At 41.5% G+C, this 18,389-nt stretch overlaps 2 protein-coding genes across 2 annotated transcripts in view; one reads left to right on the top strand and one right to left on the bottom strand.

The window, feature by feature from the left end:
• Positions 1 to 18,389, top strand: part of LOC106654839 (insulin-like growth factor-binding protein complex acid labile subunit) — a 272,241-nt gene that overhangs the window by 155,762 nt on the left and 98,090 nt on the right. The gene's annotated exons all lie outside the window — the stretch shown is intronic.
• LOC106654842 (histone-lysine N-methyltransferase SETD1A-like) lies at positions 2,244 to 4,512 on the bottom strand. The gene is made up of 7 exons (XM_014374917.2): positions 4,245 to 4,512; positions 4,088 to 4,186; positions 3,856 to 4,002; positions 3,651 to 3,779; positions 3,366 to 3,566; positions 3,127 to 3,306; positions 2,244 to 3,012 (listed from the first exon to the last, which is right to left on the bottom strand). Exons 1-7 carry the CDS (start codon positions 4,389 to 4,391, stop codon positions 2,560 to 2,562), a joined length of 1,356 nt encoding a protein of 451 aa, XP_014230403.1. The 5' UTR covers positions 4,392 to 4,512; the 3' UTR covers positions 2,244 to 2,559.

The following is an 18,389-nucleotide window of genomic DNA, read 5'->3' as shown; positions in this document are numbered from 1 at the left end:
GCAATTAATCTTGATATAGATTCATAGAAAAAATCAATTTTCATCTGCTCGCTACCTGTTCTCGTTTCATCAACGCTCCTACTGCTACTTTCATCGTGATAATGGGTTTTTTTACGTTTACGGGTGTTATCTTTTTTGTACGTATCGCTGCCAAATAGCTCAATAGCTTTTTTCTCGTATATTTCGAATTCAAATTTCATATTACTTAAAAACAAGATTAACGAGTCATACAAATCGACAATGGCACCTAGTTCAGTCTTGGTCGATTGGAGTATAGAACTTACTGATTGAAATCTTTCCAGAATATCGCGCCAAAATATTGCGGCAAAACAAAATTCCAACGAATCAAACCTCTTTAACAATCCTTCGGCCTCAACCCGACTTTTAGGATTTTCTTGTTTACCCGTCGATAATTCAGTTAAAACTTCTTTTATTTCTCTATAAGCATCAACTACAGGCTGACATGCATCAAATCGAGCGGACCATCGCGTTTCTGAAAGACTCTTTAATGTCTTTTTTTTAGTTTCTCTAAGTTTGGTCATCAATAAATCCCATCTTCTGGTAGAACCCGAAAAGAATTTATAAAGGGCTTGCAAATCGAAGAAAAAATGTGAACCGATAGTAGTGGACTCCACAGAATTTTCTCCTACTCTTTGGAGCGAGTGTGCTGTACAAGGTACAAAGAAAGCTAGAGGATTTTCTTTCAAAATTAATGCCTGTACTCCAATGTAAATGCCAGACATATTGCTCGCATTATCATAGGATTGTCCTCGGCAATCTTTAATATCAATCTCATATTCTTTAAGCAGCTTGAAAATTGCTTGGGCCATTGCTTCTCCGGTATGACCAACGTTTGGTAAAAATTTGATGAAGCGCTCTCTGACGATGCCATCTGCAGACAGGTACCTTATAATAAAGGTGAGCTGGTCAGTACGGGAAATATCTGGTGTTGAATCCACACTTATCGAATAGTATTTAGCTTTTTTTATTTCATGGATAATTTTTTTCAATAAATTATCAGCCATGATAAGCACAATTTCTTCAAATGTTGTAGATGATAAATACGAAGTATGTCCAGAACCTTTATTCGCAAAATCTTTCACGTGTGTAGCCAGAAATGCATCATATTTTGCAATGAGCTCTATAGCCATACAAAAATTACCGTTACTTAAGGAGCCAAAAATTTCATTGTCTCCTCTTAAAGCTAATCCACGCGAAGTTAATGTTTTTAATACAACTACCACGTATTTTAACACTTTGCGCCAATATTTCAATTCGGATTCCACTTGTGATTGAAGAGATGTACTAATTGAATCCTTACTTCTTTCTTGTAGCATTATGCAGCTATTATTATGCTCAGAAGAACGTTCATGCTCTTTAACCATTTTAGAAGCATTACTCCAATCACTGTATCCAGTACATAAAACATTTGACTGTTTGAATAACTTGCATGGTCCACAGAAAATCGAAGCAGTACTAATTGAATATATTAACCAGGTTCTTCGTAGAGAAGTTTTATTTTTTAGGGTGCGTGTAAATAATGATTTTTGCATGCTCCTATTTGCACCACTAATATTGCGCGTGGATGCTGAGAAGTGCGCATTTTCATTTTGTTTGAATCCTCTTTTAATTATCAATCAATAATATTTAAAATATATTGGATGTTTGATAATGCATCGTGAGGAAATGTTACAACGGTTAAAATTTCAAGAAATAAACACGTTTTAAATTTGATACAAAATTGTAAATATATTGCTTCCTCATAGAGGAAGCTTTGTGATGGGCTCCATTTCGGCTTTTTTATAGAGTAATCGTAGGGTATATTTAATGATATTTCTATATACTAGATCGAATTTTTGACACATTTTGGAATGTATGTGGGTGTATGCGGCTGTATGGCTGTGTAGAGTGATTCCTTGATAACGGTAGCACGTATCGTGACGGGGGAGGGCTTATTTTTTTCGTTATGACATAGGGACGAAGCCAGAAAAATTCATTTATCGATAAACGTAACGTTTTTTTTTCTATTTAAGAAAAAATTTTTTTTTTTTTTGCATTGTTTGTTTGAGATACCCGATAAAGCTGATAGGCGCTTTCGTTTCGCTTTCGTAATTAGAAAGATGATATTAATATTTTCAAATTATTTTTAAGTTAAAAAAAAAGTATGAGGAAGCTACTTGCCAATACATTGGCAGCGGTTTTTTGTATATTAATAGATTGTCGTATTCAGAAACAATGTAAAGTTAATTTTTTCAGTTCCGTCGTATTTTTATACTTGATAAGAAAATTAATCTCTAGTACAATTATTCAATTTACTTTGTTCAGTTTAAAATTCGATCCATTTTATGGATCAGCGAGATTCCTTTGATACAAGGAAAATCGGATTATTTTACAGAGTCGTGTAGCGTCTCGAATGATCTTTGACCAAACTTATTGAACTAGAATCGATTCTAGGTTGTGTCATTCTTTAAATTTGTTTGAAGATAAATTTAAAAAAATCGTTGTATCGAATATAGGATAGTATATTCGTTAGTTTCTGAACTCCTTCTCGATCTTTGATTACAACTCCCTTCCTGGGCTTGGAATTTTCTTTTCTGGAGTAGAAAATTCCCTTTCTGGACTAGGAATTATCTTTTCTGGAGTAGAAAATTTCTTTTCTGGAGTAGGAAATTCCTTTTCTGGACTAGGAATTATCTTTTCTGGAGTAGAAAATTTCTTTTCTGGAGTAGGAGATTCATTTTCTGGAGTAGGAAATTTCTTTTCTGGAGTAGGAAATTTCTTTTCTGGAGTAGGAGATTTCTTTTCTGGAGTAGGAAATTTCTTTTCAGGACTAGGGAATTTATAATCTGGACTAGGAAATTTATTTTCGGGACTTCTATCCAACGGAGTAGGAGGACTCAGACTACTCGAAGAAGTTAAAGATTCCGAATTATGTTCGGAAGATGATTTTGGTTTTGGTTTTCCTCCCTTTCGTGGTTTCTTTCGACGGTGTTGGGGAACTTGATCTGAGACCTTAAGGGAGTTAAATAAAAATATCTGAGTTGATGATCGAGAAAAATTAGATAATTTGGACTGAACATTAAACAAAATGGAATCCAAATTTTTTTTATGTTAGATGAGCCTTACATTATCCTCTGTCTCTCGTTCAAACCCCGAAACCCCTATTTGACTTAATGAGGGTCCTGAACTTTCGTCTTCATCCCTACTGCGTCTCCTAGTACTGCTTTGAGAAGATGTCGAAGGCGGTGGCGGTGGTAAACCCCATGCTCCTTGTAATTCGTCACTATTAGACACTTGACTTTGAGCCTACAAATGAAATTTCAAATCAATTGATAATTCGCGTTGTTTATTAGTCGAATATTTACATAGTCACTGGAATGCCCACTGTCTCTGCTACTGGAAATGTATCTAGGTGGCGAAATAGGCGGTGGAAAATTCGCAGCGGCTTCTTCTTGCCTACTCACTTCGAATTCCTGACGTTCTCGATTAAAAGCCATGTGTAATGCGTCAAAAGTTCGTATACATGATCGCTGATTTACTTTTTTCCTCCGTTTTTTATCGCGCGACTTTAAGATGAGATTTCAAGAAAATATACGAAAATCAATGTTAAAATCAATCGATTTTGACCGAATCAATAAAAGATATTTTACATTATCGCTGGAATCTTCGTACTCATTGTCGCCATCGGCGGATGTAGCTTCCTCTGGTACTTCTGCATTGAGCGCCAAATTGCGTGCGGAACCTAGCGCGAAAATTCGTAATCGATCCCGTTCTTCCTCCTGAAAAATTAAGTTACGAATCGACGTCATTAGAAATATCATTCATAAATGGATCGAGTTGAGAACTCAGAATTACTTCCAGATCTTGTGCGCGGCGTCTTGCCCTTCGGAACCTGCGAGCTTCATCGGTTGATTCCTCGGATGATGTCCTTCGGAACCTGCGAGCTTCATCGGTCGATTCCTCCGCACTCGTGTAATCGTATTGAGGCGCTTGAAGAGCCATCTACGATAAATGTTGTGATTAATCTTTAAATAATAAATGTGAATACTGTATTTGAATATTAATAAAGCAAATATTGAAGAATTACACTTGGTAGGGCAATTGCGTTGCGTCTGCGGGCCCCGCCTTTATATACGGGCGCATCCGGATTCGGTAGAGGACCGTCTTGAGGTTCTTCATCAAGAACCTAGCATAAAATTAGGAATTAATACGTTGGAAATAAGAAATTCGTCGACTTAACTCACTTCGTTCTGATCCTGTTCTGTTTCGTTCTGATCTGGTGTACCCTCATCATTTGAATTGAGATCCCTCAAGTTGAGCGGAGCTGGTACCATTTTGTGTGTGCGATTTATTGAAAAACGTTTTATTTTTATCGCGCAAATGTATTTCATACAAGAGAAAAACGTTATGCGAATTAAAAGAAGTTGATCAACTTTCTTCAATTTTGAAACCAACGATCGAATCTTCACGACTCTCGGAGCACTACAGGCTTGACAAAATTTTCACGATACCGGACGAAGCTAACTGTAAATGGTAAACAATGACAAACGTTCGCCCTACTTTTCTTAATAGAGTGTTCGCGCGTTGGTTTGACAAATTTTCAAAATAATAACAATGTTTACCATACAAGCAACTCTGCGTAACACATGTATCCTACATAAAATTTATTCATGATTTTATTTTTATCTTATTGTTTTTCAATAGTTTAACTCAAATGTTCATGTTCATAAAACGTTTGCTACAATTTCTGCTATTACGACTACTGCTTTTCATTAGGGCCTTCAGAAAACTAAAAAAAAAAATGAAATCATACCATTATCTTACAACGATTACATTCAGCTACGAGCTTTTGTTAAAAATCGAATAGGAAATTAAAGAACATTGCAACAATTATTGCATAGAGTTGTACATCCAGGTCTCTTGTAATTGACGAAGAGAAGCAAGTATAATAAGTTTCATTCCTCTACTCTACCGCTAAATGGCGAACACCTTTATCTGTAAATCTGCAAGTAGTAAAGTAAAAATGATTGTATATCTTATATAGAGATATCCGGCGAAGAAAATCTTTGATTTACTATCGGCAAGGAATTAAGGTAGAGCCGCTCGCACATATAGAGTCATCATCCGCGCCCGAAATAACTTACATATTTACATAATAGTCGCATTATATACAAGAACGTGTATAAGCTAAGGCGGCCGTAGGGTAATCCTATCCTCGGTGAATTATACGTGTATACGGCAGTTGGAGTCGTCGTTTACGGACTCTCGCCAAACACACGCCTTCCGCGCGCAGACACGATCCAGGGGTCATTTTGTCCATTTCTGCGTCGCGCGCTCCTTTGTCGAGAAACCCTGAAAATTCAAAGAACACTATATACTCGGATCTCTCGGCAATCACATAAATATAAAGTGTAGAGTTGGCGTAGCACAGCACAAGTCGCTTATAATATACGCCATGCGCCAATAAATCAGCGGCAGCGGCAGCAGCAGCTGAGCCGTCGAATATATATATCGCGCAAACATATCGCGCGGCCTACCGACTCCGCATCTACTCCGCACACACACACACACACACACACACACACACACACACATAGACACGGTAGTTGTAATAAAATAAAAAAGGGAGAAGAAGTAAGAAAAAGGCCAAGACACACGCCGCACGCGACTGCACACAAGTAAAGTCAGATCTCGAGGTGTGCGTAAGCCGTACACATGTACGTATAACGAGAGACAGAGAGAGAGAGGCAGGTTGCGCTACCATATACCCACAAAAGGTGGATATCCCTGTGGCTGATTTTATTGTAGATCTGTGCGTGATATTTTTAGTTTATACGCGCGTGTATACCGGTGTGGGGTGCGTTGGACTAGGTCTCAAGGCAGCTGCCACCGTTCTCCGGCACTCGCACAATGTGTGATACACGTGTATGTATACCGGTGCGTGCAGGACACGCTGAACATATATAATACATAATACAATCGTTTTTTCGCTCGATTTTGGGTAGCTTTGTGTTACAAGCGCAATTTTTATATAGCTCTCGTGTACAGAGAGAGAGTGAGAGTGACCGCCATTACTCGCCCCAGCGAGCATAACATAGAGCTGGCCTATTATTATTGCGCCTAGATCGAGGTACGCGACCCATTGGAATCGTATCTTTTTCAAATTTTTGGAAAGAAGAAAGAAAGAGAGCCGCGCAGATAGAAAGAGAGGTGTCGCGCGCGCTCTCGTTGTACTTGTATGCGAGAGATTACGTGGACGCGACTTTGTCTACGATCACACGCGGTATTTGGGGGGGGNGGGGGGGGGGGGGGGGGGAAACAAAGAAGAAAAAAAAGCATCTTTCGCTTCGTTGTGCGCGTACGTTTTATGTATAAAGTACACGAGGCTCACGCAGATATAGAGCCAAGACGCTGGAGAACTGATAACATATGAAATGACCCTCCATTATGGCTACAATAATGGTTGTCATAATAATGAGATTTAAATATTTTCACCTTATATATATCTTAGAAATTCAAGTTTTTCACTTGTGGATTTGAAAGTGACATCTGGAGGTAGAACTTGCAAATACGCACAGATATTAAAAAATTGTCTATCTTTCAGAAAAAAAAAGCTTTCAGGTGAAAATTTCCGATACGCGCGTTCGTCGTGTCTCGCATTATCGATAACTATCGAGAAACGTCAGGATTTAACCCACTTCAGCGATGTTTTTAATATATTAGCATTTTCATGTCCTAATGGCTCTAAGAAGAGGAGGATGAGCTAATAGCTCGCCCAGTTATAACGTACTCTCTTCCTTTTAAAGCTGCGCTCCTTTCTTTTCCATCGCGCATTGTTCCTCCGAATATACATATATACATAAAGTTTCATTCTACAGTATGCGCGCTTACAATCTCAAGCCCATATTCTTCGTCCTTCCTTCCTTCCTACTCCTGCAGCAGCAGCAGCAGCAGCAGCAGCAGCCGAGGAGCTTCGTCATCATCCGAGAGTTTGGATTCTCTTAATGAAGTTTATTTTAAAGTCCAGAGAGACAGAGAGAGAGAGGGCACGCGTAGAGAGGAGGTGCTTGATAGTTTGTCAAAGTTTCTCATAATGACATTTTACGTTGCGCTTGATTAAATCAAAAGTTTATATTTGCTATATAGAAAATGGGGCTAGCTTGGCTAATTTGAACAAAAAAAAAAAAAAAAAGACCAACGTATTTTTACGTTCTCTCTTGATTGTCATTTATCTTTTTTTAACATAATTAAAGTTTTTCATAATACGATCTCGAATTGCGCAAAATTTATATAATCGTACTTTTTTGCTTGCAGGTACGTTGACACTGGCCCGTAAAAATACGCCCTACACTGCCCAAGTACGTATATGATCTGCACTTTAACCTTTCTTCTAAAAGGCACTCGATTGTGCTTTACTTCGGGTACGGACGCGGAATTAAATGCGCAGCCAATTATTCAGCTCCATTCGGCACGATGATCATCGGCCAATGGTCGAACTAACGGCGATTCGAGCATAGCCCATTACTAGATATATATATATATGTGTTGTATGTATAACACAACATCAGCAGCTGTGTGTGTAGTATTGGTATTTAATTTCGCCTGCACGCGAATATACATACGTAGTTTATATAGCCGACGACGACACGCCGATTCTCTAAATTAGTGCCCCGTACTAGTAGCTAGCTATAGCTAGCTAGCATCAACAATGATTCGCCTTTCCCGCCCTTTTCGAGTCCGGCCTTCCTATATATAGTTATAATGTACCTCAGGTATATGCATAAGGACTTCCTTCCAGCTAGTGCAGCAGTAGCTAGGGCTCAATAAAACGCGCAGGGGCCTTTATTAATCAAGTCGACGCGCGCGCGGCACCGGCGGCCCTCGGCTAGTAAGGGCGCAGCCATGTTCCGGTCGTGCTTTATTGTTTGGTTCGAAATATCGTCCGTTACACCTCGCCTAGCAGTATGTGCCACCAGCTACACGCAGTGTCCCGCTCAATTTATTTCGAATTATTTTTTTTTTTTTGCTTCGCTTTCCAGCTTCTTTCACTTCCACATTGCTTTATAATATACGTTGTGAAACGTCACTGCGCGGATATTTCATTAAAAAATTCTAATTTAATTTTTTTTTTTTCATAATTCTCCGACGCATGGGCGAAATTCTGTCGCTGAATAACGAGCTCTCTCCTGTCTTTGCAATTTTCGTGACAAGCAGTTTTCGGACTACACAATGTATTATATCAATCGTGTCATGATTTCATTGTTCTGTCGTTATGTCCGATCGCCTCGATAATGCACTTTATTTTTTTCTCTCTCTCGCTCTCGCTCTTCCTACCGTGTACCTCTAACAGCATATCCTTTTCTATACTCCTCCCCGTCCCATCCATAGTAGTTGGCCTGGTTCTGCCATTCGAATGCCACGCCGCGTTTGATGCATTTTCCATCAAAGCTCTCTCTCTCTCTCTCTCTCTCGCTCGCTCGCCGAGGCCGAGTTTGGCTTTGACTTTCGCGATTGAACTTTGGACGAGAGCACGAGCTAGCTAGCTAGCTGCTGCTGGGTTTATAGCGTGGAATTCAAAGGATTTATCGGGGAAATTTCAACCCACACCGGTTTACGCGTTTATTGAATTTTCCCCCCCTCTCGCGCGCGGACGCGCGCGCGTCAACAACCAACATTATTCGATGAACGCACCAATTTCTTGTTATCTCTCGCTTTGTATATAACTATACCACTATAGTTGCGTTCTCGGTGACGATTATTATATATTCGTTCCCTCGAAAAGCAAAGCAAAAAAAAATGCAGCGGTACATAAAACTACGGATAAATTAGGAACGAGAGAAAGAATCGAAGCGAATCGTGATCCCAGCAAACTTAATGTGGGTCGAAATGTCAAAGAGGAGTCGCGTATCGAGGAAAACTAAACTATACGGTGCTCACTACTATACTATACGGCTTTCGAAATATTATATAGCCCGATGCCATGTGCCCTAGAAGGCAGCAGCAGCAGCAGCAGCAGCAGCGCGCCGAGTCTTTGAGACTCCGGCGTCAAAATTTACGAGTTAAAGTTAACTCTTTCTCGGTCAAAGAGCAGCAGCAGCGGCAGCACTTGGACGACGCCTTTTCCCGGGGTTCTGTATCGAGCTCTTTTCCTCGTACTATATTTCAAGGCAGTTATAACGTAGTGTATAGCTCGAGCTGCGCACAGAGACGTGATCATCGTAGGCACGTATGTTTATTATATCACTTATAAAGTCGGTAAGTCGCAGGTGCACACAGCTTGACTTGCAACGATCTCGTCGCATTACAAAAGCCGACAAAAAAAAAAAAAACTGTCACACAGGCGTCGAAATAGCTGTCGCGTATATTACACATCCGAATGCGGGGGGATAGGGTTTGAGTTCACTGATTTCACCGACACGGTCCACATGCACAATGGTGAAAAGATCAGATATTAGATTCTTGGTACAGCAGTAGCGCCAAAAGAATCGATTTTCTCGATCCGTTCATTCTTCGCAACTCTTTTCTTCCTACACACATTGTGCGCGTTGTATATTTATACATCCGTTGGAATTTTGAAGACGAGGCGCGTACGTATACACGCGGGCCCGTGATTTTAGAAAGTCGGCAGTACTCGGCACGCGACTCGTTCGTTGAAAAATTAATCAACGATATCAACGAGGCGATTTCATCTCGCTTTTCTCTCAACGAGCTGTAGCAGTTTAACGTATGCACTCGGCATGTGATTAGTATCGGAATTATTAATTAAGTTAGTAATATACAAAGGCGTCCGGGTCGGCGATCAGCGGCGGCGAGATATAGCTGCTAACGGATTAAGTTGTCCCGGTATTAGTTCGACGGCAACTCGATACGATTTCTCGATGAAATTTTAGTGGGTGTGGTGCAGCAGCAGCAGTAGCAGCAGTTTCACAAGTGGCACTGCGCGCGCTAATACGCGGAAAGTATTGATTTTAACGGCTGCGAGTTCGCTGGCGTGTATTATATATCGTCGATAGATATATATTGTGCGATGCGCGGCTTTAATGAGCCGAAACATATCATGACGAGATCGTACTATATACGTAATATGTGCGTAAGATTTCTTTCGTCGCACTCGTTGAACTTGGCCGAGACATGATTTTATTTCTCTCTGTTACATTATTACGCGTGTATTATAAAATGAATTATATTATGCAAGGTACACGAAAAAACATCTGTCGGTGATAAATATACATTTGCTCGAGCACGATTCGCGATTTTTACGGTCTCGAAGTATTTATTACTTTTATCGAAACGTTGCGAAAAAAGAAAAAAATTCTCGTCGTCCCCGCGACTGATTAACGTTGATGCGAAAACAAATTAATTGGGGGAAAAAGTCGGCGTGCGTGTACATATATACAAAACAGCACACTCGAGGATCATAAAAATATTTACGCGAGAATAGGTTCACACGCGACGCGACGAGAGAAACAAAACAGCTGTCTCATTTCGCGATTACGCACAAAGATATCTCGTATATAATATTTCGCGGGCAGCGAAAAACGCCAGTGCGATGTATATGAGGAGCGTGTACGCCGCAGCTCTTTCTGCCATACTTGCCAGAGCGAGCGCGAGCGCGCTCCTCGATCATGTTGTATGTATAAAGGCGATGGGTGTCAAAGACGGTCGATATTATAAATACGTATAATTGCCGCATTATGATCGCCGAAATAGACGATCGCACGCTCGCCCGTGTAATATAATTCTCCTTCTGCGTCGCCAAATGTTACACAGAAACGTATATGTGCGTATTTAAATGAAATATTTAAGAGCCTCTAGTCGCCGCACGGCAAAATAGAGACTGTATAATATTATCCGTATGTATTATAATGTACGGCGACGATCGCGGCTCGTAATACGGCAATTCTCATAACGATTACATACATAAAAATCTCCATAAAAGCCAATTAAAGTCGCGGTCGCGGCCTTATAAATCTCGCGGCCTGCGAAATATTACGGAAAAGAGTTGATTTTTGATTGTATCACAAGCACGAGAGGTTATTGCGGGCGCTCGATCGAACGCGTGTTATCGGTTTGCGAAAAAATACGTGTGCCCAGATTCGTTTATAAAATCAATGTACTCTGACTTGTACAATTATTTTCACTTTGCCACTTGCAGATTTGACCAATTTATCGATACTCGCCATCCAGCGGTGAAGGTTGACCTCAATTTCAATTGTAATTTTCGCACATTTTTTGACAAACCAACGCAAAAAATAAATCAATATTAAATTATTAATTTTCAATCGAAATATTTAAATTTGAGTTCAAAATTAAAACTTTTTCAAATTCGAGGTTTTTTAAAAACAAAATATACTTTTTTCGTTTACTTTTTATACACCATATTTCGGAACTGCTGTACTCTGGACCACTGCGTGAACGAACTAAATTATTTTCGATGCGAATGAAACAATTTTTACGCGGGGGGGTGTCCAACGTACTGTACCCCGCGCGCGCGTCTATATAACAACGACAAAAAGTCCCTCCGGTGTATTATATCCATACGTGTAATGTATAAAGTCCAATCGCTCATAAATCGACCGAGAGAAACAGAGAGAGAGAGAAAGAAAAAAAAACAATAACAACAGCAGAAGCATACAGCAACGAACTCGTAGCTCGTAATGGTCCCTTTGGCGCAGCAGCAGCAGCAGCAGCAGTAGTTCACTCGAGATCGGTGGTCATAAAAAAAAAACTAAAAAAACGACGAAGCGGCTCCATCACACAGATGCATCGGTCGGGAGATGATAATTACGGGGGTTGAAGAGAAAGAAGAGAGAAGCCGGTAAGAGTGGCATAGTATATTGGTTATATATCTATAGCCGACAACTCGTTGGCTCGTCGTGCACATGTGCACAGGACATGACTCGCTGGACAGCTGCCGCCGTTTAGCCGCATATAGTACAACGCATATAAGAGCTGATCTGCTCTCGAGGACGTCGAGCCACTCGATGATGCTCTAGCTATATATATACACTATGCGCTGTATTACGTTGCAGCTCGAGCGCGAGTTTTGTCAAAATAGTATATAGTACAGTGCGGAAGGATAATGGTACGTGTCAGGTGTTGCGTCGTCGCCATCCCGGACTATACTCTCGATGATTAATGGAATTATTAAGTGCGCGCGCCAAACTGGAGCTCATGCCTCATAATACTCCTAAAGTGTCGAAAACGCGTGTTAGCCGTCCTTTTTTTTTTCATCTGTATACAGGTGCAGGCTGCACAGAGCCAATCGCCAGCAGCAGCAGCTTGTAATATCATCGGAATTATTAAACGTCAGCGGCTCTTCTTCGTATATATCAAATATATAAGCGTAAAAAAAAATCATTCTTACTTCCTCGGAACCGGAAGAGAATATAATACTTATATGATGAGGCACCCGCGCATCGTATTCACTTAATGATACATCCGCGCGCTATACCGTACAAACGGCATCTATCGCCGCGCGGATTTTCTATTATTCTCAATCAGGCTCGCTGCGCGCGGGCGTTGAATTAATTTTCGGGCATAACGAGGTTGCAGCTCTCCCTCCCTCCCTCCCTCTGTCTGGGCACGCGGATTCCTCGCTATACGCCCCGACGTTTGCTTATTCGTACATATATATATATTTCGCTCGCGCATTATCATCTCGCGGGCGCATTTATACGCATTACTACGAGCTATATGCAGTATTATAGAGGCAACGAACAAACGAACGAGCGCGATAATTACCTCGTCGCAGCCGTTAAATGTATGTACGCACTTACGGGCGGGCATTTAGCGAGTATAGTGTAGTACACAGAGCTGCTGGCCTCGACTCGCGTCGTCGTCGTCGTCGAGGCGCACATAAATGAAATTCCTCCGCTGCAGCTCGACGCAGTCGTTGATTAACATTTGCCACTACTGCTGCCTCGCCGCAGCGATATATAATACAATAATAATGTACGCACGCGGTAAATCGGCCGACATTTTTCAAGACGTCGACTTATTCGCGATCCGTAGTATATATATAAATCAGCTAATTACGTCTGCGCTCCCGCGGGTCGACGGTATCACCTGCGAGGCGTGTAGGAGTCACGCGGTATATATATAGGCGCTTAAATATCTATATGGTGTATTAGTGCAGGAGGATCTTTCGTACGTCCCAGGCGACGCGTCATCGTTGCCTCGTTTATTCCTTTATCTTCCACCCAACTTCATCTTCTTCTTCCTTTTCTTTTTTTTTTTTTTCCTTATATTATACGTCCGCGAACTTTTATCGCTGCTCCAACCCTATATACATACCTACAGCTTCTCACTTACAGCCATTACTTTTAGCTCTATTCGGCTCTCTATATGTGCTTCGTCTATCCCGCAGCCCAGGATAATTCGGACTTGAAATTGTGCTCGGGCTCGCGATTGTGCAGCGTGGTATATATAGCGAATTGCGACGAGAGACGTGAAAATCGATACCGCACCGCTGCTGCCGCTGCAACCGCTGAATTGGCTCGATCGTCCGAATTAAGCTTTTTCTTAATTTATATAATAGAACAATATACGGGCTCCTGGCTCGCGAGATTAACAATGTGACTTTATATATTTATTCGAGCGTGTGGGTATATAAGCCGGTTTTAAAAAGTGAATTCATCGACCTACATGTCAGCCGGCCCGCTCGATATCTTAAAACCACGGCGCTGCTCTCTGCGGACGCGTAAATAAATAATCGATATCGTAATACTGTATATTTTCACTTTTGTGTAAATAATATAGCCCCCGCAGCAGCAGCGCAGCCTTCCGTCTGCAGCGGAGCCCCGAGTCGTCGTCGCCGCCGCCACCGCGTCCATGATTAATAAAGGACTTTGGCAATAATTAATGAGGTTGAAATATTATTATTACGTCGCTGGGGCCGCCTTTGTTTATGCGCATATATACATACTTGCCACATGCAGCAGTAGCGCGGCTCGTTAATTACGCCTCGCAGACATCGGGAAAAAGAGAAAAATAATACATATTTTACACGGCGATTATGATATGGTTAATCGAGTTTTCGATTCTCCGATAATTCGAGAGGGATTGAAAAATAACAAATTTTTTCTCATCTTGCGTTTATGTATTCAACGAGCGACTGGCAATCGATTTTTGTTTCGTTTTTCATTTTTTAATGGATTAAAAACCCCTCGACATACTTTTCTCGCGATACACTAATCGATACTTAGTCGAGCAGGACAAAAAATATCGGATCTTTATGCGCCTGCCTATAATATATATGACGCGCGCGTATAACGTCGAACTGATTTAAATTTTATTGACACTCTCTTGGTTGCGCCCGTATAGCACTTCGCCTGCGCCACGAATCTCTAATTAAATGCTCGTAATTGCTCGAATGAATTTTCATCCGCTTTCGCAGCTCGGAGCTACAGAAAAAAAAGCAACTAAATTTACTAATTCGTTCTATTTTACCTAAGCTGCGTACTCTTTGCTACCTGGGCGCGCGCGGTCGAATTAAATCAACGGCAACGACTTGAACGAAATTCACTTTTAGAACACGAGTCGACGGTACCGTGATGATTCGATCGTTCCGAGCTACCTTCAACATTTCAGCGTGGTCTGAAAATGGCCAATGGATTTACCTCGATTTTCGACAAGGCCCGTCACGATCATTGAAAAAAAATATCAATCATTTGAGTATACATTTCATACATCTGCCTTAAATCCATTGAGTTATACAATTATTTTTACTTTGCCACTTGCAGATTTGCAGATTCATGCACTCGCCATCTAGCGGTGAGAGCTGACTTAAATTGATTGAACAGAGAATAAATCTATGTTAAAACCGACGGTGTTTAAATTAAAGGGAAGAATTAATTCTGTTTAATCATTTCTTGTGCAGCTTGTGTGAAAAAGTAAATTAGTCCTGATACATCAGTTTTTAACAAAAATTTCATGCAGGAGTACCATAAATAAAATCCAATATCGGTTACATTAATTTTTCGGTGAGATTTGACTAATAACGTATATCGTCAGAACGAAATTTTTTTATCCCCGAAAAATCATCCAACACTTAATATTAGTTATTGTTGTAACTCTGACTTTCAATTCGAAACCAGAGATTTTTGATTTCATCAATAGATGGAGCATTGTAAACTAGCAAGTGTTAAAAAAATTTTCCATACGCATATATAGTAGTAAATTGATGATATAATTTGTCTTGAACTGATGTGGATAAGGCATTTTTGCTAGCTAACGCAACAATTTTTGGATAGCAAAAGTGATAATATTTAATCTGAAATACGCGCTGCAGCTTGCTCGGCGTAAAACACTTGAAAAACTATACTCTCGTTGTCTATGGCGCGCGCGCTCCGGAAACACACGCACACAACGGGGCACGCGCCACTTTTTTCCTTTGCCCATTCCGCACTTTAATGAAATACGACTTGCGTGCGAGATAGGGTTGAGGGCACAAAAAAAAAATTCGAATACTTACGCACATACGTATACGTGTATGTGTGTGACTGGGCTTTGTGTTACGTACGTAATACAGTTGTCGAAGGGGAAGATTTTTGTACGTTTCGTTCGCGAGAGAGAGAAAATTTCGCGCTACTACGAGCACAGAAGAGAGCGACGAGGGGTGGCGGCAATTAAAATTCCCTTCGTTTTTTTTTGTGCCTTTATTTCGATGCGCAACTGCGTTAGCTGCTGCAAGTGCCGAGTATATTATCGCGAGCTCGTTATCGATCGTCAACGCGCCAAAACAATCAGTATATTTCTTGCGGCGTTTCCGTCGTTATTATTATTATTTTTTTTTTTTGGCTGTTTCTCGTTCAATGTCAACACAACGAGGACGACTTTCTATAATTATATATAGTTTCCGCGTGACACTTTGTTGTAAATCGGACCTCGTATTTATCGCACCTGTTTCTCCAGAGAGACGCGAAAAACTTATGACACTGCCTCGAAACCCCGATCCGTCTGCGACCACAAAAATCATTTGCTCACACCTCGACCGAGCCGGAGAGGAGACCATACATCGTATCGTGCATTCGAAGAAACTTCGCCGAAGGAAACACAGAAAAAAAAATGGGTCGACTCGGCGCGCGGGTCAGCCAAACGATTATTATGTGCCTCGCGCAATCATCGCGTCGGCACCTCGTCAAATCTCGGGGGCTATCTGCAAGCTGCAACACGCATTTAACCGCCGTCGAAATTTCGTCTCCTAATATTCCTTCTGCGGCGTTGAAAACCTCAATAGACGAGAAGAGTAGCTGCCTCGAGAATTATCCTCTTCTTCTCCTTTTTTTTTTTTTTCATATTGCAGCATGTCTTTCCGCGAAGGTGTAGAGTTGTGTTTCGATGGTTTCGGAGTAAAAACTTATATAGCTGCTGCTGTTGTGTGACACTTGGCGCCTTCAAAAAAAATCACGCTCGTCATTATTCTTTCTAAACAAAGCGCAGGGGAGGCGACTGGCACAATTAATCGATGATAGGCTAGAGCAGCCTCGGGGTCTTTCTCTAGTTTTTCTTCTTCTTCTATTCACTGAAATTAAACTCGTTTTAAAGGATGTTTGTTTGCATATGCGTGGACGCGCGCGCGCTGGAGCAAATAAGTTGCTCAAACATTAACGACAGTTTGTACAAGTGTGTGTGTAGTGCCTCGTGTTTGTTTTGCAATTTTCAGAATTGCTACTTCTCTACTCGTAGTATATAGCTGCGGCTGACGAGCACGAGTATTAAAGGCAAATTGAAACTAGTAAAAGTTGTGTGCTGCTGCTACTACTACTACTACTAAGAAGAAAACAAATTACGTGTGTACCGAAAAAAAAACGAAGTAATTTTCTACGATCGTTTGAGGATTATTTGGGTCGCACAGATATAGGCTCGTCGTTGCGCGCGAAGAAAGTCCTCTCTATTGTGCCATTATCTCGAATTACTTTTTGGTATAATACGTCGATACGCGGTACACACAGTTGGCGACGTGATTTTTCCCATCGTATATAACGTGCGTGCGATACCGTACCCATCGATTTGTATATAGATATATATATCGACGCGTCAAAGGCGTAAAATATGTCAATTAGCCGCTCGCGCGCATCAAAAAAAGTGCCGACTCGGTTATTGAAACTCATTGTCACGGTAATGACGGCTTTTAAAGACGGTAATGATAGGATTAATTGTCGGGGCGACACTGGGTCGATCATCATCATCATCATCATCATCATCATACATACGTAATGCTCGTAACAGCGCAAGTTTCGTGTATTATTACGCCAGGGTCAATCGCGCGTACAGGTTATAACAATATAATATATCTGTATATGTAGAACGAGAGCGTCGCAACTACCTGTTAAAGCCTGTCTCGGAGCTGCTCCGCGAAACATCGAGCGGCTAATGTGATATTTAACAATGATTGATCGATCATCGAGCTTATATTGTATGTATACGGTGGCGTCGCGAAGTCGCAGAGTCGACGATCGGAGCCCAAACAAAACAAAACTATTATACTTTGTGTGTTTCTCAAAGGTGTCACGAGCCTATATCTAATATATAATGTATCGGCATTGTTCCGCGCCGATCCGTAAAAGCAAAACAGTTCGGCCGAAGCGTCGAATTTTCGCTTGTGCAGCGGTTATTATACGCCAACGGCTAAAAAGTATTACAACATTTTGTAGCAAGGCAAACAGCAGCCGAGGCTATAGTATAACGCTTTAATATTTGCGTGCGATCGCGACTTATGCCCGTGCGTTGTATACGTGTATATATCTATGCAACTATGCGTCTGTGTACGCGTCGTTAAGATACGGAGCTGCGTCTCCCACTCCGCAGCACAGAGAACCCGAAGGCGCACACTGCAGAGCTCTAAAGCAGCAGAAAATGCGCTCTTGGTTCCTTTCCCTTTTGCTGTCTCCGCGAGATATATATTAAAGGTTCGTGTGCGCTGTAAGCTGCATATAAGCTGCTGCTGCAGCCACACGATGTGCGCTGCTTCTTTATGCTACTTCTGCACGTTGCTGCATCTGTGTATGTGTGTGTGTGTGTGTGTGTGTGTATGCGCTCTACTACTCGTTCTTTCGCCCCACCACCACCTCCAACGTCGTCGTCGTCGCCATCACCACCAGCGCCGTGTGTCTTACACTATATGCACGCGTTACGTTGTATAGTTGCAGGGGCCATGAGGCTCGTTTTCACGTTCGCGGCCTGTGTGTATGTATACTGTGTGTACCGTGCATGGCGGCGATAGCAAGAGAGAGAGAAGTTGCACACGGAACGCGCAGAGAAGTGTATACAACGCGGTATACGTATATACGCGAAAGGCCTGCGACCCCTCGCTCGGGCGCATACACACACACACACACACTATATAAAATAAACGCAGTATTCGCGAATATATCGGAGCCTCGACA

The sequence above is a fragment of the Trichogramma pretiosum genome, unplaced genomic scaffold (genome assembly GCF_000599845.2).
Source record: "Trichogramma pretiosum strain Unisexual culture from Peru unplaced genomic scaffold, Tpre_2.0 scaffold23, whole genome shotgun sequence".
NCBI classification, from domain to species: domain Eukaryota; kingdom Metazoa; phylum Arthropoda; class Insecta; order Hymenoptera; family Trichogrammatidae; genus Trichogramma; species Trichogramma pretiosum.
The sequence above is the reverse complement of the archived record's forward strand: the minus strand, read 5'-3'. Positions and strand labels throughout refer to the sequence as shown.